This window comes from Trichoderma aggressivum, assembly GCF_033847375.1.
Source record: "Trichoderma aggressivum f. europaeum strain CBS 100526 chromosome Unknown scaffold_019, whole genome shotgun sequence".
Classification (NCBI taxonomy): domain Eukaryota; kingdom Fungi; phylum Ascomycota; class Sordariomycetes; order Hypocreales; family Hypocreaceae; genus Trichoderma; species Trichoderma aggressivum.
In genome coordinates, this window is record NW_026946385.1 from 567,633 (window position 1) to 591,569 (window position 23,937).

At 26.7% G+C, this 23,937-nt stretch overlaps 4 protein-coding genes across 4 annotated transcripts; 2 read left to right on the forward strand and 2 right to left on the reverse strand.

The window, feature by feature from the left end:
* Window positions 1–1,308: 1,308 nt before the first annotated feature.
* Window positions 1,309–2,120, reverse strand: Triagg1_5541 (uncharacterized protein; the record flags this gene model as incomplete). Its single annotated transcript, XM_062900067.1, has 3 exons — window positions 1,309–1,316; window positions 1,381–2,066; window positions 2,110–2,120. The coding sequence occupies 3 exons, from the start codon at window positions 2,118–2,120 to the stop codon at window positions 1,309–1,311; spliced, it is 705 nt and encodes a 234-aa protein (XP_062755662.1).
* Window positions 2,121–3,078: 958 nt separating this feature from the next.
* Triagg1_5542 (uncharacterized protein) lies at window positions 3,079–4,363 on the forward strand (the record flags this gene model as incomplete). The annotated part of the gene is made up of 4 exons (XM_062900068.1): window positions 3,079–3,455; window positions 3,511–3,563; window positions 3,619–3,700; window positions 3,763–4,363. 4 exons carry the CDS (start codon window positions 3,079–3,081, stop codon window positions 4,361–4,363), a joined length of 1,113 nt encoding a protein of 370 aa, XP_062755663.1.
* A 758-nt stretch (window positions 4,364–5,121) lies between these two features.
* Triagg1_5543 (uncharacterized protein) lies at window positions 5,122–6,192 on the forward strand (the record flags this gene model as incomplete). Its single annotated transcript, XM_062900069.1, has 1 exon — window positions 5,122–6,192. The coding sequence occupies one exon, from the start codon at window positions 5,122–5,124 to the stop codon at window positions 6,190–6,192; it is 1,071 nt and encodes a 356-aa protein (XP_062755664.1).
* Window positions 6,193–6,341: 149 nt separating this feature from the next.
* On the reverse strand, window positions 6,342–7,358 carry Triagg1_5544 (uncharacterized protein; the record flags this gene model as incomplete). The annotated part of the gene is made up of 1 exon (XM_062900070.1): window positions 6,342–7,358. The coding sequence occupies one exon, from the start codon at window positions 7,356–7,358 to the stop codon at window positions 6,342–6,344; it is 1,017 nt and encodes a 338-aa protein (XP_062755665.1).
* Window positions 7,359–23,937: the final 16,579 nt, after the last annotated feature.

Here is a 23,937-nt window from a genome sequence, read left to right on the forward strand (position 1 = left end):
CGATCTCTAGAGAGGGCTTGATCATCTTGTCAGTTCTGGTGTTGCAGATGCATCCCGATTGGGTGTCATTGGGGGTAGCTAGGGTGGGGTTCAGTCAGCTTGGCTGACCACTTCGACACATAGGTTCGCCGCCGCAATTCCCATCTCTCCTGTTAACGACTGGAACCTGCAGTGGTTGTCTAGGGACCTTCGCCAGCGACTCTAGATAATCTTCCTTGTGATATAGAGAGTCTGTATTTTCGTCGAAGCCCGCTGAGATATGTCCACCGTTGCAGGACGCCAACCCTGCAACTCGTGGAGAAAGTAGACCAGTGCACTCCACCTGCCCAGACACATTACTATCATACTGCTCTTCTGGATCATGGAGTTAAATCATGTATTGCGGAATGTCCGAAAGAGGGCCATGGCATTCGGCAATTTCCCGCTTTAATAGATACTTGTTGCCGAATGATTAGCTGGTTTGCTTGTTTTATACCAGTAGATAAATAAATTCAGCAGTATAATTCATTCTTTATTTAATTATATTATACTTAATGTAAAGTAATACGCCAGTGTTACATATTGTGAACGTTTGAAATCAATAAGACCCATGATATAGTACTTTCCGTAGGTTTATATTTATAATATGGCATCTATGAGTGGAATAATGTTATGTTGTTGTATTTATAACCCACTAAGGGTCATGCTCTTTATGGCTGTGGATATTTTCCCTGCGCTATTGTTGAACTGCTGCCCCGAACACTGCTTGCTATACTACTGTGTCGATTATCCACTTGCGCTGTCTGAACCACTGTATTACAACTGTGTCATTTACTTTCTCTTCGTCGTCGACTTCTTCTCCAATGGCTATGCCATGCCCCTGGAATTTTATATACCGCCCACCTAGTAAGTAGTAAAAGTTTTTAAAATTTAGACCCTTGCTTCCTCATGGGCATCTTCAATAGGTAAACACTGCGGTAAGTTATTTGTAATGAACAATGTACGACATTTCAGCAGAGACTAAATTGACATAAACATTTACGTGCACATATTTTTCGCTACCAAGGTAATAATTGATCTTTCATGTCCTCTAAAGACCTTTACAGCAAACTCTGGTTGCCATAGAGTATATTTTCAGGACACGTGCAACACCTGGTTGACACGGAGCTACGCCAGGATTGATAGTATATGCACTGTAGTAGCGAGGCTATAAGTGCAGTAGAATATAAGAAATAACAAATTTAATTGTAATCTTTGATGTCTCTAGTAATAGATTTCTAGCGCGATAGTAAGTTGTCTGCGCCTTCCTCTAGTCCTACTCCCATGCAATTAATCACCTAGAGTTGCGCCAGTAAATTCGGCAGTATCTCAGTACCCCAACTGCCAAATCACCACGCTTACACATGAGTGCCTCAAAATCTATGGTATTCGATGCATTGGAGGCATAGCTTGCCGCAATCAAACGACAAGGGATTTCTCTTATAGTATAGTCTGTCGGTGCTGTAGTCTCGTATAGCTCATCCACTACAGCAGGGAACTCGGAATATGTATGGAATACTTTCCGTGCTGTGTTGTAGAATCTACGACGAGCCAGTAGTTTCAGGGACGGAACACCAAACTTATCGGCCATTACATAAACTCGGAGAGCAATGAAGAGATTGACGGGGCGACTTTCCACGTACTCATGACCTTCGGAATTGTCTTCCTCATCAGCTTCTTCATCTTCGAGACCGGACAAATATTCTTCGTCTGGCTCCGTGCTGGGTGATGAAATTTCATAATCGCCATCACTTTTCTCATCAATGTCATTGGCTATACTCTGGATCTGGCTTCTGAGACTTGAATCTTGACTTTCTCCCGAAAGTCCACCAGTCAAAACTCCAGGGGCGTATTGAAGTTCTCTTCGAATCTCATCTGCGTCCATAATTGCTTCGGTAGCAGGCATATCCTGCGTTGGATACTCTCCATCCTCGTAATTTCCTGTATACAAAAACTGGAGGAATCGAATCAAGATATCAGGGTCATCCTCTGGAAGTTCAATAACCCCAGCTAAAGACTCCTTGGATTCATTGTTAGTACTGAGGCTACTGGATAGAGACAGCGGCCGAGTTTAAGAACAACAGTACTAACCTTGAAACCATTGTCGCATGCTGCGGCAAAAAATGACGATTGTGGACAGACAATAGCACGATGTGCTTTGAATTCTTGGTTCCCACATTTGATAATTAAATCAGAGTATTTATCCTGCAGCAATAGCGACTTCAGAACAGGGTAGACACGGCTATGTCGAGACATATTTAGGTACTTAATGAACTAACACGCATTTGGGTCATTATGCTGGAGGAGTCGCTTGTAATGGGAGCCAGGACTGATAATAAGGAGATGTGGTGTATTATTCACAGCCTGAGTAATGCACTATCTCCAAATTTTTACAAATGTCCCTTGGTATACTCTCTATCTTACCGCCTTTACATGACGCACAGACCAGACAACCAATTTGTCCGGCAGAATTTAGTTACCGTTCTTATAGGTACCTGTTACCTACTTGTACTCGGTAAAAACCACTGAAAATCTATATTGTCCCTGGGACTGTAAAAATTATTGCCCTTGCCTTCAATTATATTGACAAGAATGAACCCGGTATACGGATCTTTTTTAAAACCACTCCTTGAGCATCTTTATATTTATTGATGCGAGCGATATTATGTTTTCAAGGACTGGCAGACTAGTCACTAGTCAAGTAGCACAATACAAATATTCTACATGGGTAGCTACCTTATTAACGCGAGAGCTATTCTTAAAAATTTCAAGGTATAGCAAAGCACAGTTAATGGAAATCGGTTTCTTCTACGCTACTGTGTGACGTATGTGTCTTCAATTCTGCAAAACTACTACCAGGTATAACTAATCTTGCTCTGCTAGACAGTTATATAATTTTGCCGGATAATGCTGTTGTACTGCTGACGTAAGGCCTATACAATGTGAGATCGCTAATAATGAGCACGCAACCAGCTTCGCATATATTCCACTTTTGTTCTCTCACACACCTCTCAATCTCTTGCTATCACTTCCGTGGATATATCTCGATGGCTGTTGACCATGGCTCCCACTGCAAATAGAACCCTCGATGGCCACAAGCTACTGGTGCTCCTCGGAGTAACAGGGCCGCCAAAGTCGCTACTTGGTACGGTATTCCGACCCGAGTGGATAGCAGAGCTTAACGAGCTGTTTCCTGGACTGGAAATTGTCACTGTCGGAGATGCGACGTGGAATACGCCGTCTTTCCAGAAGAGATTCCCAGATGAAGAGTGGAAGGATGTCACTATCCTCGTCACCGGGAGTGCATTACCAACAGCAGACATTGCTCCAAAGTTGGAGTATGTGCAGCTGCAGAGTGCTGGTGCGAACCACGTTCTCGGCCATCCTCTGATACGAGACACAAAGATCGCTCTCTGTACAGCGAGTGGTGTGCATGGGTACGGACCCCCAAGATTTGAATGAACACATCTGATATGCTGACCCGTCATCAAGACCACAGATAGCTGAGTGGGTAGTAACAACATTTTTGGCCTTCCAACATCAAAGTCAAACGCATAACACCTCCAAAAACTGGGAATAATGTCTAACTTGACTTTGTAGTTACTCGATACGTTGATATCCAGCGCCAAAGCCGGTGGCAGAAGTTGGCAGAGCCTGTGAATGACGCGGTCCAACAGCGAGTGTGAGCTGAATCCGATCACCTGGGTGACAACATAAGGATCAATGAGTCTAATCATTTATCAGTGGCATTCTTGGGTACGGCGCCGTCGGTCGCCAGGTTGCTCGAGTTCTAAAAGCATTGGGCATGGATGTCTACGTGTGTACTTTACACCCGCGTCTCCTGCCCGAATCGCGCAGAGATGAGACTTATACGCCGGCAGGCCTCGGTGACCCTGAAGGCATCTTGCCTACCAAATGGTTCTCGGCTGGGGATACCGAAGGCTTACATGAGTTTCTGAGCTCCGGCCTCGATCTCCTTGTCATTACCATTCCACTGACAAAGAACACGCGGGGTCTCATCTCACGAAACGAATTAGCTTTGCTTGCTAAACAGAAGACATTTGTTTCAAATGTCGGCCGGGGAGAGATCATCAAAACAGATGACTTGTTTGATGCGCTTGAAGACGGTGTAATCCGCGGAGCTGCACTTGACGTGACAGATCCTGAGCCATTGCCAGATGGCCACCGTTTGTGGAGTACTAAGAATCTCTTCATTTCACCGCACGTCAGTGGAGATTCTAGTGCTTACGCACAAAGGGTATATGAGGTCCTCAAGTATAACCTCATTCGACTTAGTGAAGGAAGAGAGCTCACGAACAAAGTGAACAGGATGGAAGGATATTAAGAAGCTCCATGGGACACATGCCAGGCCCATCACTTGCTTATGTCTATATCGGATATCAGCTTTTTCTATAGCCGTTGCTATGCTGTTTACTATAAAAACCAAATCGTACCTCACTCAGCTGGCGCAGACTTTTATGAGGCTGGATCCTATGCTTCTCATCATGATCACTGGGGGCTTGACAATAACCAAGCTCTTCCAAGAGACATAGCATGGTGGAACCAACTACTGTACTCCGGTTGGGAGGATTGTTGGGGCTATAGGCTATGGCGATGGATCGATCATAAAATAGGAAGATGATACGTGCCGTTCATGAGTAAACAATAAAAGCTCTACTGAACAGTAGTTTCTGGAGTAAATCTTCGACTGAATGCATGATATTAGGCCATCGACAGAGGCGTCCGCATCACACTTGTTCGATAGCCTTGCTAAAATAGCTCGGGTGGAGATTGATCGTTTCGGGCAGGTTGATTTTGCCGTTTCAGTAAACAGGCAGAATACTGGTGCGGGATTGAGATCGCGTGCGTGCTTGAACCAAAGAGTGGCGTGATAGACCCTAACCCATGATCTACAAATGAGGATGGAATCTTTTTTATTTGTCCGTTATCGGTGGGAAGGTGTGGATATACGTCTATTCAAACATGTAACATACCGACACCACGATAAATTGAGACTAACGCTTTGGTCGTGACCCAAATCTTACCGCTGGTCCTCTTGCAAAAGACAAACCGTAGCGAATTGAGAACACCACTGCTTTCATGATGGCGGCAGCTAGCATTGCGAGACCTCTACATATATCAGGTAGGCCACTAGATGAACTGATTGAGTCGGCATCGCAGCAAAATTCAACTGCATTCGACCCGCTCCAGCACCTATGCTACAATCGACCCTCTTCAACAATCAGCCTTCATGACCTTGGCCTCGATTTCCCGGAAGCCAGCTCACAAACGGCCATCACTGCACCATTCCCACTCCTGACTCCCTCTGGTGTTCGTGAGCTTCGTGCCGACATCTTTCGCCCTGACATTGTCGGCAAATATGGCTCGTGGAAATATCCTGGCGTCTATCGCATCCGCGGATATGGGCCGGCCGCGCCGTTCGCCTACTCCATGTGGCGAAGTCCCGAAATGCTGAGAGCTTGTTCCGACGCGGCTGGCGTGGACTTGGACATTATCATGGACTATGAAATTGGACAGCTCAACGTTCAACTGCCGAAACATGTCGACAGGAATGGTGCAATCACAGACAATCTACCTCCACCAGAGCCGCCAAAAGCGACCAGCGACGATGTTGAACCAGGTGAAGAGGGTGCGGATCTCAAAGACCTTGTGTCTGCATGGCACCACGACTCATATCCGTGGGTGTGCGTGCTAATGCTATCTGATCCGGTCGGCATGTCGGGCGGCGAGACAGCCTTGCGCAAAGGCGATGGAGGCATCCTAAAGATGAGGCAGCCAGGTATGGGATATGCCGTCATGATGCAGGGGAGCATGGTCAAGCACGCTGCACTGCGGACACTCGGCAGCGGCGAGCGCATCACCTTTGTCGTCTCGATGCGCCCACGAGATCCGATGCTGCGGGACACCAGCACCCTGCGTACCGTCAAGCCCATCAGCAATAATGACGAGCTGTTCCGACAGTGGGCGGACTATAGGTTGAATGTTGTGACTCAGCGCCTGGCTAAGATGCGCGATACCTTGCAGGCCGAGGAAAGGCCAGCTGCCGAGACGCACCGGCTAACGAAGGAATGGGTTCAACAGCAGCTTGAATATCTGCAGACAACAGTGGATGAGATGGATCTAAGTGATTTTGTAGCCCCGAACTTTAAATAACATTCATACGAATACCATGATGCCAGGCTAAGCTTCAAATTTGCGGCAAGTTTGTGCTAGATACAAGTAATATGATGCAGTGGAAATTGCGTGTTGGAATATTTGACCCTCAATCTTTATTCGAGTGGTTTGTATATAATGGCACTTCGTTAGGCGTATCTCAGTCGTTGTCCAATGTCAAGCTTCGCCGCCTTGTCCAAAATGGCTGTTCCGAGCGCAATATCGCTAAGACTTAGTCCACGATGCCAGAACAATATCGTCTCGTCGTCTCTCTCTCTGCCCTTCTTAAAACCCGCCACGATCTGACCCATCTCAGCATGGAGATTCTCTTCTGTCAGCTTGTCGTTATCCACATGCTGCCGCAGGGCCCCTAGCGGCAGACCCTTGCGACACTGGCCCCAGTCGTCGACAACCATTTTGTTCATGATGTCCGTCAGCGAGAGCTCCAGGGCACTCATTGTGCCATAGGGCATCACTAGCGCACCCTTCTTTATCCAGCTCGTCTTCAGTAAAGGCTCTGGTGCTGACAACCGTGACGCTTCGACGACAATGTCTGCTCCTACAATGGTCTCTTCCCAGTTATCCAGCACACGGATTGGCCTTCCGAGCTCCTTTTCCAGTCTCGCACCCAGTGCTTCACGGCTCTCTTTGCGCTTTGAATGGATGCGAATCTCATCAAATTGGAAGAGACTGGCAAGTAGACGGATGTTCCAGTAGGAGCTACCACGGGCGCCAATATGTCCCAAGATTTTTGGTTTACTAGGTGCTAGATACTTTGCTCCCAGGGCTGTCACTGCGCCGGTGCGCATGTCCGTAATAGATGTCGCATCTATAACTGCCTTGGGCACGCCGGTGTCTGGGTCGAACAAACTCAGGATACCAAATTCGGAGGGTAATCCGTGCTTGTAGTTGTCAACGAAATCTCCGACAACCTTGACGCCTGCCGCGTTAAGCGGATGAACGACACCGCGCAGAACGTTGAAGTGGCCTTTGGCTGAATCGCGCGGCACAAGATGCACTCGGGGCTCAATGACTGCCTGCTTGCGTCCCTGCGCATCAAGCGCCTTCTCGACGGCCTCTAGTATCTCTGAATCCGTAAGCTCTAGTGCCGCAATGTCAAGGCCGTTGAGGTATGTAATATAGATGGGCTCCGTCGTTGCCCCCATCTTTGCTGCTGTTAGTTAGACTCTGTACTCAAATGAAATGGTACAATCAATGGTCACTTTTACAAGACATGATACATAGCTTTTTATATGTAGCGCGGCGGGTACAGCATGGCTTGGGCTCTTATCTAATATCAAGTCACATTTGCTGATCCATATGGGGTACGCAGGATGGAGTCAGCGGTAGCATTGCGTGCTCTTCAATCTCCGCTCCGGGATCGGCAAGCATTTGTACCATAATAAAGCAGTGGAATATATGCAGGAATTAGTTATCTGCACGCTCTTAAGGCCCATTTAGTAACTAAACCAAATGGCTCTATACTTGACTATTTTGGAAGTTGTTTAGCAGAGATGTAATAATGCTGAAAATAGTAGGTATTAATTTATGTGATTTTATTTTTAATAATCCAAGTTACTAAATAACTTTATAAACTTACTTATTAAGAGAGTATATTTGTAATTTATATATATAAGTAAACTTACTTTATTACTTATATTATAATAAATTATATTAGAGTTTATTAAAAATTTCTATAATTTTATAAAACTATAAAAAGTAAAGTATAATAAACTAGTATTTATATATTAGTATAAATAGCATTTTCTAAAGGATAAATCTTTAAACTAGTTCTAGGGTTTATATTAGCAGAGTAATTAAGTTAGTAAATAAGTAATTTTATTACTAATAGTAAAAAGAAGTATTTAAGTATTTAATCTTAAATATTATTATATTAATAATAATTAACTATTTAAGTATTTTAAAAAGTAATATAAAGTAAACTTATATATTTAATTATATATTCTAAATTATAGTAAAAAGCTAGCTTTCTTAGCTTTCCTATAATAAATTATTTAAAAAGCTAGCTTTCCTAGCTTTCTTATTCCTAATATATAATAATCCTAATTAATTTATTAGCTTATAGTTAATTTAATATATTTTACTTTATAAGCTTATTATTATAATTATAAAATCTAAGTTATAATATAATTCTCTTTTTTTTATTAATTTTATCCTTAAGACTTAATAAAGGTAGTATATAAGTATTTACTTTTTTTTTATTAATAAGTATTATATTTTTTTATTTTTTATTTACTTAATTTTTTTTATTTTTTTTTTATTATAGTTAATTATAAGCATAAGTATATTAATAAACTAATTTTTAAGTAAAAAAAAAAAAAATATAAAAGCTTTATTAATATTATATTAAAAAATCTTATTTTTATTATAAAATTATATACCTATTATAAAAAATAAAGTTATAATTATATTACTTTAAAAAAAAATTCTTATTAATATTTTTCTTATATTTAAAATTAAAAATTTTATTATAAAGTATTTAATTTTACTTTATAATAAATATATAAGGTTATAAAGGTTATATTTATTATTAAGAAGTTTAGTAAAGCTATAATAGTTAGGTTAAAGGAAAACTATGCCTTAGCCTTTAATTTAAAATCTAAAATTAATCTATAGCTTAACTTAATTAACTATAATTAACTAAGTTAAACTTTAAAAATTTAGGCTATAAAATATAATTAATTAAGGTTTAAAACTAAACTTAAAATATATAAAAAAGCCTAAATAATAAAGTTTAAGTATAATATAACTAACTTTAAACCTATAACTTATAATTTAATAACTTAATTAAACTAAATAAGTTAATTATTTTATTAAGTTATAAAAAATAGTAATAATTCTACTTAAAAATAAATTATATATATAATACTTTTAAAATTAAAAAACTACTTAATAAAATAATATATTATAAAAGTAATAAACCTTTATAATAACTAAAAATAAATTAATAACTAACTAAAGTTTATTATAAATAATTATAATAGCTAAAGGTAATAAAAAATTAATAATAATTATTACTAAAATAATAATTATTATTATAAAAACTTATAATTTTAATATTATTAATATTATAAAAAAGGTTTACTAAAGCTTAAAAAATAAATAAAGTAAAAAAGGGTAACTTAAATTAATTATAAAAAAGAAAATATAAATTAATTAAGCTATTACTAAGTAAAAGAATTAGTAAAATATTAGTTAATAATTACTAAATAAAGGTTTAATAATAATTATTTTAATTTTAGCTTTTAAGTAATTTATCCTTTATATTTAGGAGAGATATAAAGTTATAACTTATAATTTAAAATTAAATAAAAAGTTAAAAAATATAAAAAAAATATAGCTTAAGGCTAATACTTAAGTAAAATATTTATATATTTAAAAATATAAATAATTAAAGTAAATAAAATAAGTAATTACTTATAATATTAATAATTTAAAAAAGTTAAAGTATATTAAATATAAAAAGTAAAAAGTATAAGAAATAAAAATTATTTATTAAGTTAAAATATTATTACTTAATTTATTTAATTTTATAATTTTTAATTTTATAATTAATATTATTAATTAAAATATTTTTAACTTTTTTTTATTAAACTTAGGCTTTAGTAAAAATTATTTATAAAGTTTTTTAAATATTTAAGATTTTTAATAAGTTATTATAAATTTTTTATTTTATTATAACTTTTTTATTTTACTAAGTATTTAATTTATTAAATATTTTTATTAAATTTTATTATTTTAAGTTTCTTAACTTTATATTTAAATTTTTTACTTTAAATAATAATTTTATTTAATATAACCTTCTTTATTTTTTTATTTACTAATACTTTTTTTAATAATAAAGTATAAAAATTTAAATATATAGTTTTTTTTTATTTTCTTAAAGTAATTTATTAATAACTAGGGAACGCACCTTTAAACTAAGCTATTAATACCTAAACACCTTTATAAACTACCTAGCTTATTTAGCCACTATAAGGACTATAGCGTAAAAATAAAATTATAATATTATTTAATTTAACTACTGCGGCCTTATTTTAACTAAAATAAAGCTACTATCTTAGCTAGGGTTATTTTTATTATAATAATATATTTTAATTTTTTTATTTAACTAAAGGAAATATTCCTTATTTTATATTACTAAGCTAGTTAAAGCCTAGCTTAGTTATTTATCCTAGCTAGTATTAATTATTAATTATAAACTTAATTAAAAATCCTTATTAAAAACCTCCCTTTAAAATTTAGGGATAAACTCCTAAAGTATTTACTTAAAAATTTTAAAATAATAATTTATTATCCTAGGGATTATTTAATTTCCTTATATTCTCCTTAGCTTTTAAAAAAAAATTAATTTTAAAAAAAAAATTATAAAGGAAATATTATACTTTACTTAGGCTTAGTTAGTTAATTATAAAGGAAATTTTTAGCCCTAGTTTATTACTATTTTTATATTTTAATTATAATTCTTTATATCTCTAGCGCCTTTAGTTAATTTTTAATTCTCTTTATTTTTAGTAAAATTACTTACTTTTTTCCTACTACTTTAATATTTTTTAAGTAGCTGCTTATTTACTATAAGTATTTTAAGTTACTAAGGGTCTTTATAAATTTATAATAGCTTTATAAATATAGTCTTAAGTATTTTTATTTATTAGCCTTAGAGAAATAAAAAAGCAGAAGTTATTTAATATAAAAGTCTAAAGGACTTAGTAAAAGTATAATATTCTTACTTTTTTTATAAAGCTAATAGTTATTTTATATTTAACTTTTCTAAAGTATTTTAACTAAAGGTAATTTTTTAATTTAATATACTTATTTATAACTACTTAAGTTTTATAAATACTTCTTTTATTATTAGTTATATTAAGCTATTTTACTAAATAATTATTATCTTAGTTTATTAATTACTTATAAACTTTATTAATATTATTATTTTCCTTATTTTATAATTTAAGAAACTCTAAAGATTTAATTATATATTTTAATTAATTAATTCCTAGTATTTAAGGTATTCCTTTAATACTACTATTAGCTAACTATATTATAAAAGCTTTCTTATACTTAGTATAAGTATTTAATATATAAAAATATTAATTATATTCTTAGTTTTTTACTTAATAAGCTTATTAACTATTATTAGTTATAAGTATTATAAAAAGATAACTAAGCTTTTAATTAAATAAGGCTAATATAAATTTAAGTTTTTATTTTATAAGTAATTTAAATAAAGGAGAATTTTTTATAAGTAAGCCTGCTAATAGTAAACTTTTTAAAAATAGGTTTATAAATATTAAAACTCTGTTTTTATATCTCTAGGCTATATTACCTAAAGGTAATATAATTTAGCTAAGTAAGTAGCTTAAAACTATTTATATTCCTAGGGTAATTATAGTTATAAATAGTAATTAAAGTAAAGTAGTTAAAAATAATTACTAAAAGTAAAAAAAAATACTTTATTAACTAAAAACTTTAGTAATAGTTTTATTTTAAATAAAAAGCCTTAAGTAAAAGTTTAGTAATTAATAAATTAATTAATCCTTACTTAATTAAAGTAAAAAAGTATATACTTTAGAGAAATATAAGCTTACTTATTTTAAAAAGTCTTTTATAAAAATTTAACTACTTAGCTAAGTATAAACTTTATATTTTTTTACTTTACTATTTTATTATAAATCCTTAAGTAACTTATAAAGGTTATTTAAGTTTTATAAATATTAATATTTCTAAGGCTACTAAAACTCTTTATATTTTATAATATTAAGTTTATTTAAAGCTATAGCTTTAAATATAAAAAGTATAAATAATACTTTAGCTTTTACTAAAGTATAATTAAGTTAATATAAGTATTAGTTTTTAATTTTAAGATTAAATACTTCTTATATTAGTTATTATTATCTTAGATATATTTATAAAATTCTTATTTTATATAATTAATTATTTATATAAGCCTTAATTTATTAACTTATTAAACTTTATAAAGTTATTATTAGCTAAAATAAAGTAAAATAGCTATATTTATTATTTTTAAGTTATATTATATAAAGTATAACTAAAAAATTAAATAATTTCTTATAATTAGTTTTTAAAAATAAATTTTTTTAAAATTAAATTATTTACTAAGCTTAATTAAATTATTATTTTATTACTAAATTAAAATAATATAGCTAGCTAAATTATTAGTTTTAAATAATTATAACTTAATATATTTTAAAAAAAATAAAGTTTATAAAAAAATATTTATTCTTAATTACTTTTTTAAAAGCTTAAGTGTGACAGGCTAAGCTCCTATAGTGTTAGTATAAGAGGGATTCCTAAGGGATAAACCTTATGCTAGGTTTATATTAGTAGATAAGCTAGGCTAGACTATAGGCAATTAATAAAAATAAAAGGGTTTGTTTATATAACTAGTAGATAATACTATTTAGAGTATAATTAAGTATTATTTTATATTTACAACTAGCTATTTAAACTTTTCTAAATAAGTATATAAATAAGACTTATATATCCAGCTATGCTAGGTAAGGTTATTTATAGTTATATTAACTATAGATAACTTAAGTTATATATAGTTGTGGCAACTAGATATAATTTTAATTTTATTAGTTAGATTATCTGGGGTTAAATTAGGTATTATTTACCCAGGAGGCTGTTTATTATAACTATAAGTATTAGGTTGTGATATAATATCCCCCTCCCGTTAGTCTTATTTTTAAAACCATCCTTGTAGTAGTGTAGTTTATAAATACCTATGTTTTCCCTTTCTTTCTTAAGTAAGTATTCCTTTTTTTTTTATATTTACTATATTAGGTCGAGGTATTATTAAGTAAAAGCTTCTAATAAGACCTATTATTACGTTAATTTTATTAGCTAAATTTATTAAAGATTTTAGTTTTATTATACCTTAGTATACTTCTTATTGGAATATAAAGTATGCTTACTTTATTACAGAGGGTTTTTTATCTTATTATTATACTTATGTTTATTATAAACTAACTAATTATAATATAGGCAGCATAAGTATAAAGGTATATATATTATTTCTTATTATACTTTATTTTTTTTTTTTTTTTTTTTTTTTTTTAATTATTTCCTAATTACCTATATTACGCATAAGAAGGATTATCTAACTACTTAGTAAAAGTAGGCAGAAGAGGCTTTTAAAAAGGTAATAGCTTGCCTTTATTATATTTATAAATAAGAGTAGTAATTATATAAGAAGGCTGCGGAAATAGTTTCTTATAGCTTTAAATTACTAAAGGAGTTAGAGGCTACTGATTATTAGGCTAAGGAGGAGTATTAGGCTAAGCTAGCGTAGGTTTAGGAAGAAGAGGCCTAGCTTTTAGACTCCTTAGGTCTTATACTTATTAGTAAGAATTAGTTTTCCTTAGGCGTTAATTTAGGGTTTATAGTTTAAGGTTTTTTTTCCTTAGTAAGAGGTGCTTTTTTATTATTATTTTAGGTAGTTTTATAGGGCGTTTAGGTTTTTCTTATATTAGTTTTTATTATACTTATAGTTATTTATAAAGTTTATTTTAAAAGGTTTTTAAAGTAATATTAATATATTTAAAATTATTTTTTAGTTCCTAGCTATCTACATCTTTATTATATCCTTTCTATTTTACTAAGTATTAAAGTTTACTAGTTACTTTATTTATTTTTAGTAATATTATTTTATTAACCTTATATTTAAGTTTTTTACTTTAAATAATAATTTTATTTTTAATAAGTTCTCCTATATTTTTATTTATTAATACTTTTTTTAGTAGTAAAATATAAAAAATTAAGTATATTAATTTCCCTTATTTATTTAGTTATTCTAAAAGGTTTAGTTTATAATTAATTTTACTGATTTTCTTTAGAATTTTATAAGGCCTGACTTTTTTATAGTCTAGCTTATTACTTAGCCTATTTATCTTAATATTAACTTATTTTTCTCCTTAAGTATATTAAAGTAGGTAAATTATATCTCCCTTCTAAAGGGTTAATCCTCTAAGCCTTTTTTTATTTATATATTTCTTTATATGTTCTTATATAAGTTTAAGTTACGCGCGTAGTTTTTAGTATAGTTTTTTAAGCTTATTTACTTTAAGTATAGCTTTCTATATATTTTCTCCCTTTTATAGTATTTAGTATACTTATAGGTAGTATCCCTTATTAATATAGAATAGCGAGAGCTTTATTAATTCTAAAACTGAATTATTATAGGAGAATTCTACGTTAGGTAAGTGCTTAACCTAGTTATTTTAGTTAAAGTTAATATAGCTTTATAAGTATATTTTAATAATCTAGTTAATATGTTTTATTTATTTATTTATTTATGGGTGATAAGTAGTGCTGGCTTTATAGTTGGTATTTATTTTTGCTGCGGTATTTTACTAATATTTAAATATAAATATTAATCCTCTGTTAGAAATAATTTCTATAGGTAACCTATGTTTTAAGGTTATATACTTTTGTATTATATAGCCTAATTCTTTTACTATACTTCCTTTTTTATATAGGATAAAAATACCTTGTTTTATTAATCTGTTAATAATAATAAAGATGCTGTTATATATTATATTTATTATAGGCTCCTTTAATAGTGGTAGCTTAATAATATAATTAAGTAAGATAAAGCTTTAAGGGTGCTTTAGTATTAGTAATAATTATAGTTTGCTATAAGGTTTTTATTAACTAGACTTTATTTTTATGTATAAGATATATAATTAAATAATTCCTTTAATAATTTTTTTTATACTTATAAAGGTGTAGTATTACTATATTTATTATAATATTTTAGTAACTCCCTTATGTTTATATAGTAAATATTTATAAACTATTTTAGTTACTTTTTTCTATAGTAATTTTAGTACTTAGATTTTTTTATTCTAGTATAGAATTCCTTCTGTAAGGGTTATATCTTTAGGGAATTAGTTTAGTATTTAATTACTAACTTTATTTTTAATTTTATTAAGGATAGGGTTTCTATCTTTAATAGTAAAGAGGGTATTAATAGTTATTAATTTATAATACCCTTTGGCTATTTTTTAAAATATTAGTAAAGTGAGTTTTAGTATTAGTTTAAAGTAGTTTTCTTTATAGCTAAGAGTGTTTATATAACTATTCTCTAATCTTTTATAGGGTATAATTTTAAAATTATACTTAGTTATAAACTTAAGATATTTTTCTTACTATATAAAGATATTTATTTCTTTTATAATAAGACTTATAAGATTTTTATAATCTAAATATATAATAATCTTATATTTATTACTTAATAAATATAATCTTTATTCCTTAAATACTTTAAAAATAGCTATAAGTTCTTAGTTATATATAGAGTATTATAATTCTAAACTATAGAGTTTCTTAAAGAAGAAGGCTACTAAATATAGTATTTTTTTATTATTTTATTAATTAAAAACTCCTCCGATTATATAATTTAAAATATTTATTTTAATAATAACGGGCCTCTTAGGGTTATATATTTATAATACTAGTGCACTAGTAATAGTTTTTTAAAGCGCCTTAAAGGCTTTTAAGGCCTTTCCTATATATTTAATTAGTTAATTTTTCTTTTTATTATTTAGATTTTTTTTAGTAAGATTTATAAGTAGTGTAATAATTTTACTATAATTTTAAATAAATTACTAATAGTAGTTAGCTAGTCTAAGGAAACTTTATACTTCCTTAACTATCTTAGGGACCTTTTATTCTATAATAGCTACTACCTTAGCGGGGTTTATCTTAATCTATCTTAAGGAGATAATATATCCTAGGAAGTTAACTTCCTATATATAAAATTAACACTTTTTTAGTTTTACTAATAAGTTTACTACTTATAGTATTTCTAAGACTTAATATATATATTATTTATATTTTTCTAAGGTATTAAAGTAGATTAATATATTATTAAGGTAGATAATAATAAATTAGTTAATATATTCCTTAAGGACTTTATTAATTATTCTTTAGAATATAGCTAGCGTATTAGTAAGTCCAAAGGGTATAACTAAATATTTAAATAATCTATAGTATATTTTAAATACTATCTTTTATTTATCTCCTTCCTTAATTTAAATAAGGTTATAGGCTTTTTTTAAGTTAAGAGTTGTAAATTATTTTATAGTGGCTAATTTATCTTAGATTTTTAAGATTAGTAGTAGTAGTGTTTAATTTTTAATAGTAATTTTATTAAGTTATTAGTAGTTAATAACTAATTATAACTTTTTATTTTTCTTTAGTATAAATATTATAGGGTATTTTACTAATAAGTTAGAAACTTAAATATATTCTTTTTTTAACTATTTATTTAACTATTCCCTTAGAGTTTTAAGCTTTTTTTTATTAAGGTTATAGATTTTGTAGGTCTTAGGTTATTTTCTGTTTACTAACTTAATAAAGTAATCCTACTATAAGTATAGTGGTAACCCAGTGTTTAATATTACCTTATATAGTTTTTTATACTTTTTATATTAGTAAGGTATTTTAGTAAAAGTATTTTTAAGTTTTCTTAGTTTCTTTTTTTTTTATACCTTACTTAATATATTATTAAGTACTACTAGCTTATCCTTAAATTATATTGTAATTTTATTAATATAGATATATTCTGCTTTTTTATATTATTTATTATATTATAGTAGTATTAGTAATTTATTTTCCTTAAACTTAATTATTTTTATTTTCTTTATAATTAGTGTAAAGGATTTTAGTTTTTCTAGTAGCGCAGCTTTACCCTTTTACTTTCTTTAGTATAATTAATATTTAGGTATATCCTTAATGTCTTAATAAACCTTATTAGTTTTTTATTAGATAATAGGGTTATTATTAAGTAACTAAGGGTAGCTTATAAGAATATTATTTTTTAGTATATTTAGAATACTGAATTAGACGTAGTAGGTGTTTTTATTAATAGTTAGTGGGAGATAATTAATTTTATATATAATAAGTCCTTTTTCTAGCTTTTCTCCTGTAATACTTATAACTTATAGTACTTATTTCTTTTTTTAAACAGGGATTTTTAGTTTTTTAATAAGTTAGAGTAAGATCAGGTTGTGATTTAATTTACTATTAATATAAGTAGTAATGGCGTAATTTCTAAGTTATGCGTTAACCCTAAGTTTTCTTATTTTAGTTATTTTAACTATGTTAACTTATATTTTTTCTAAAGTATAGTTTTCTTTTGTAATATTATATATAAGTGTATTAGCGTAGATAATATTAAGGTTACTAATTCTTTATTATCGTGCTTATTATTATTAAAGCTTTTAGCACTATTAGTATTTATTAGTGTTAATTTCGTTAATATAATATTTATAAAAGTATATAATATCTTTTTAGTAAGTGTAGCCCTTAATGTAGGTTTTAAAGTTAAATTTATTATAGTATAACCGGCAATAAAGTTATTAATAATCCTCTTTTACTAATTAATGCTTTTTATAGTCTTTGTTATAGTATTATAAGAAGTTAGACTTAGGGTATCCCTTCCTTTAATTATGTTATTCCTTAACTTTATAGTTAAGGTAGTTGTAGTATTATTAATTAGTATATTTTTCTAGGTTTAATTTTGTATAATTATTATTATATAAGTTATTTTATTAAATCCAGAAGTACTAATTATAAAGCTTAGTTTCCTAGTATTTAGCGTATAGTAACTTATTATATTATTCTATAGCTAATTATTTATAGTTTTTTGTAAATAGGGTATTATATATAAGTTATATTTCTTCCTATTTAAGGAATTAGTCTTTGGTTATAATAGGGTAGTAGGGGTTTACGTTAGTGTATTTTACTAGCCTATTATTACTTAGCGTTTATTACTAAGTAATTCTATACTACTTAAGTATTTATTAGAATTTACTTAAGTCTTACTTTTAAGTTCCTTTTAATTTATAGTTAGAGGGTTCTTATCTACAGGGGTAATTAGGTCCCTGGGGTTCTTATAATCTATAATTTACGTATAGTTCTAAAATGTTAAGGTTAATATAACCTTTTTCTTATTTAAACTCTTTTTTCTATTTGTGAATAAAGGCGTTTACTTATTCCTTTTCTTCCCTTGCGGGTGGAATATTAAGGGTTTTATTTTACGCTGCCTTATATTTATCCTAGGTTATATTAGTATTTCTTAAGGTAGTAATAGCCTTAGGGATTTTATTAATAGCCTAATTAATTACTTATTAATTAACTTCTTTAGAAGTTATAGTGTTAATTATAATATATTTTAGCTGTTTTTTCTTAGGTGTCTTTAGGAACTATTCTGATCCTTCTTTCTTGCTTTTGTGTATAAGATATTAATTATTATAGTAAGTGGTTTAACTAAGTAGGTTATAAGGCACTGTTTTAATAATATTAACTTAGACCTTATTAAATTTCTTATTGTTATTAGATTTCTTTAGGGTGTTGGGTTTCTTATACTTCTTTTAGCAGTCCTTTTCCTTATGGCCTGTCTTACTATAGTAGTTACATTTGCCTATAAATTTGCGGGTATTAATAGTGTCTAGGTCTATAGATCTTGGTTTTTTATTGTTATATAAAGCTATATTACGCTTCCTACCTTAGTTAGTGTGCTACTAGGAGTTTTATTTAGGTTATTAAAAGTTTTTGCGTTTTTCTTCTTTCTTTTTTTACTTCTTTTCCTAGAGTTAGTTATTAATGCTGATTACTATTTAAGTATAGTTAATAAAGCTAATAATCTTTTTATTAATTTTATATAATTTATCTTTAACTAAAGGTTTAAGACTTATATAGTATACCTTTTTTTTACTATTCTTAGTCTAGTTAACTTTAGTAAGAAGTTATATAAATATAGTTATATACTTAAAGTATTATCCTTTCTGTTTTATAAAATAAAGCTCTTATTTTACTTCCTATTCCTTATTTAAAGTTCTAAATAATTTCTTAAGTTAATCGCGGAAGTCTTAGTGGGATTTAAAGACTTCTTAGGTTTAATTTTTCTATTTAATTAAATTATTTTTCTTAAAGTCCTATATAATAAGTCTTAACTATTCTCTAGTTACTTTAGTAAAGTAGGTAATTACGAAAATTATTTTATTTTTATTATACTCTAGGGTATTTAAAAAATATCTAAAGTAAATATTAAGTTTAGTAAAAAACCTTTTTATATTCTTAAGTTCCCTATTATATAAGTTAAGATACTTAAGTTAAAGGATTTTATCTTTTTTTTTTTTCTTAGCCTTAAGTATAGTAATTTTATTCTTAAGAGCTAGAATCTTAATTTACTATTACTCTTAGGTAAGCTATAGTTAAAGCTAAGGGTTTTTACTAGCTATTTTAACTTTAGGTGCTTCTTTAAATTTTATATTACTGTTTTTATAACTTAAGGTAACACTTTCTTAATTTATTTTAACGTCTAGGACTTAGAATTTAATTATTTAGTATTTTTATAATAATATTACCTATAGTCTAAGGTAACCTTTAAATAAGAGTTATAAATATATAATAAGCTAAGCTTCTATAGTGTTAGTATAAGAGGGATTCTTAAGGGATAAACCTTATACTAGGTTTATATTAGCGGATAAGCTAAGCTAGACTATAGGTAATTAATAAAGATAAAAGGGTTTATTTATATAACTAATAGATAATATTATTTAAAGTATAATTAAGCGTTATTTTATATTTATAACTAGCTATTTAAACTTTTTTAAATAAGTATATAAATAAGACTTATATATCTAGCTATACTAGGTAAGGTTATTTATAGTTGTGTTAACTATGGATAACTTAAGTTGTGTGTGGTTATGGCGACTGGATATGACTTTAATCCTATTAGTTGGATTATCTAGGGTTAAACTAGGTGTTGCTTACCTAGGAGGCTGTTTATCACAACCATAAGTGTTAGGTTGTGATATTAAGGACTTAGGTATATTTTATAATAAAGTTTATTATTAAGTATTTTACTAAATTACCTTATATACTTTACTAAGGTAATTATATTATAATATTTTATAATAATTATATAATTAATTTCTTTAGTAATAATTTATAATATTACTTAAAGGCTATTATTTATAACTTACTTTTCTTTTTTATAATTAATTAAAAATTAATATATATATTTAATATAAAAGCCTTAATTATTTTATAAAATATTAAGAAAATATAAAATATATATATAGTAAATATATATTTAATAACTATTTAAATTATTTAAAGGGTAATTACTTATTTAAATAAGTAGTTAAACTTAATAAGGGTAAAACTAAGGAGGTTATTTTTTATATAGCTTTACTAAGTCTTTATTAATAAACTTTTATTTAATATTATTATAAAATCTTTAAGGTAAATTTAATTTAAGAGAAGTATAAGTTATATAAAGTAATAAACTACACTATAATTTCTTTAAAACTTAAAAAAATTTATTATAGTTAAGTATTATAAAGTAATTTAATATTAGGGTTTTTTAAAAAAAAATATAAAAGTAAAGTAAAAGTTAATTATAAAATTAAATAATTTAAGATATTAGGAGGTAGTAAATTATAAAAAAAATTATAAAGTATATATATATATATAAAAAAAATTAATATAAATATATTCTCCCTTTAAAAAAAACTATATTTTTATAAAAGTTTTTAGTTTTAGGCTAACTATTTTTTTTTTTACTAAGTAATTTACTACTTTTTTTAAAGTAGTAAATTATTTAATCTTAAGGTTAATAGTTTTTTTACTTATAGCTTTTTTTTCTTTTTAACTTAAGTTTTTTCTTTTTTTTATATTTTTTTTACTTTATAATTTTTATTTAATTATAAATAATATTAGCTACCTGCCTTATTAATAGCTTTTTAATATTACTTTTTTTATAAAAGTGTATATTTATTTTTAAATATTAACTTATAAATAGCTTTTATCTTAAAGCTATTATATTAATTTTCTACTTTTAGCTTTATTTTATAACTTTAATAATTATATTATAAATTTAAGATAATTTATTATTTAATCTTATTACTAACCCTTTTTTTATTTAATTTTAAAAATATTTTAATATTTAAAGCTTTATTAAGAGTAACCTTAGTTATTTTAACTTTATTATATATACTAAGATTTATTTTACTAATTCTTTTATATTAGCTTTTAAATTAAGGCACTTTACTAATTATCTTACGCCTAAGTAATACTTTTAGTAATATATTTTCTTAATATATTTATTTAATCTAGCTTTTATTTAATATATTTTTTATAATAATCCTTAGAATAATATATATATCCTAGCTAAAATTACTTATTAATATAATTAATTTTTTTAAGCTTTATTTACTAAGTAATTAAAGTATTTTAAAACTTTTTTTATTACTTTTTATAAATAAATTAATCCTTAACTTTATAGCTATTATATTTAAGTATATTTATTTACTATTATATTTATATAAAAGTATATTTTTTTTTATTTTTTAAATATATTTTTATTTATAAGTATTAGTATAATAATTATATAAATTATATATAATTTAATAATATAAATTATAATTAGTATTTATTTCCTAAGTATTAGACTTAATTAAATAATTTTATTTATATAAATATATTTCTTAGTTATAACTAAAATATTACTAATATATTTATATATTATAATACTCTTTTTAATTTAAGTATTACTCCCTAGCTTACTAAGTTTATTTTTAATTTTAATAGTAATAAGGAAAATAAAAAAAAAAATATATTATTTAAGTTTATAATATTTAAGTTAAGGGGGATTTTTAATAATTTCTTAATAATTATCCTTAGTATTTTCTATTTTTAAGTAAGGGTTTAATAATTTATAAAGTCTATAAATAATTAAATAAATATAGTTTTATACTAAAATTAATTACTTTTTTATATTTTTTTATATAATTTCCTCCCCTTTAATAATAACTTAAAAAAGCTACTTATTAAATAACTTAATTTAAATTTTTCCCTTATATTTTTATTTAATTTTTCTAAAGTAATTATTTAATTATACTTATTATATTACTTTATAAGTATTTTATACTATTATTTATTAATCCTAAGTTAGTTTAGTAACTGCTGCTAAAGGTTATATTACCCTTTAATAAATTTATATTTAATAAATCTTATTTATTAGCCTAGGTAAAGCTAGTAAAAAGTAATTATTTAATTTAAGTATATAAATATTTAAATAGGCCTTATATAATATATTACTAATTAAGCTTATAAATTTTATTATTATTTTTCTTATTTTTTTAGTTAATACTTAAATTTTTTTTTAGTTTTTTATTAATAAATTTAAATTATTTTCTTTTAATTTTAAAATATTTAAGACTTTTATTATAATATCTCCTTTATTAATTTTTATTTATATAATAAAGTTACTTACTTTTTAATTTTAGTTTAGCTTAAGTAGCTTTTTTATAAAAAGTAAACTTAGTTTTAGTTTTTTTATAAAAGGTTTACTTATTTTTAATTTTTTATTTTTTTAATTATTTTTTTTAGCTTATTTCCTTTTAAACCCTTTCTTTAGTAAAAATAAAATTAATTTTTCTACTTTAGTTAATATTTAGCCTTATAGTTATAAAATTATCCTAATATTTTATTAATTAAATACTTATTAATATAGGAAAATATAAAAAGCTATTAAAGTATTTTAAGTAGGAAAATTAAAAAATTTAATTAAGGTTTAATTACTAAGTTTTATTATATTTTTTACTTTTATTATTAATATAATTTATTATTTATTTTAAATTTAGTTAATATAAAAGTTAATTAATTACCTAGGGCCTAGGTATTTATTTTTTTTTAAACTTAATTTTTTAAATTTATAAATACTTAACTTATTTTTAATTATAATTTAAATTATTTTTAAAACTTAAGTTTAATATATTATTATAGTTTTAGTTATATTTAAGTATAAATATTAATTATAAAGTTATAAATTAAATAATTATTATAAATAGGTTATAATATAAAATAGCTTAACTTTTATAATTATAATATTTAAGAGAAGACTTTAAATTTTAGCTATTATATAATTAACTAATTCTCTTAAGGTTTAAACTATTTAAAAAAAAGTTAAATACTTATATTTAAAACTTCTTAGTTACTTAATATAAGGTATAATATAGAAATTAAATACTTTCTTATACTTAGTAAAGTTTATATAAGCCCTTTATATTTATAATATTAAGTTAATTCTTTTATTTTATTTTATTTTTAATAAGTTAAAAAAGTATAATAATCCTTTTCTTTTATTTTAAATAATATTAATTTAATAATTTTTAAAATATATATAGTTTATATAAAATTATTTTTTATTAATAATATTTTTAAAGTTATTTAAAAATAACCCTTAAGTATAGTTTTATAAAATTATACTTAAGTCTAAAGTTAAAATATATTATAAGTTATAATTAATTTTTAAATTAATAATATATATTATATTCTTAATACTTTTTATTACTACTTAAAGTATTATTAATAAATTAAAGCTTAATACTTATATATATTTTCTTATATTTAGTAAAAGATTATATATTTTTTATAATTAAATTAACTACTTTTAAAAAGTAAAGTTTATATAGAAAGGGATATTAGCATAAGTATTAGTAATATTATCTAGGTTAATTATATAAATTAGTATTATAATTCTTTTTTTAAGGAAAGTTAATTATTTTAATCTAAGGGTTATAAATAATAATTATTTTTAATAATAATTTATTATATTTTAATTAACTAATATTACTTTAGTATTTTTAAAAAAAAGTATATTTAAAAGTTTAAGATATAATTTAA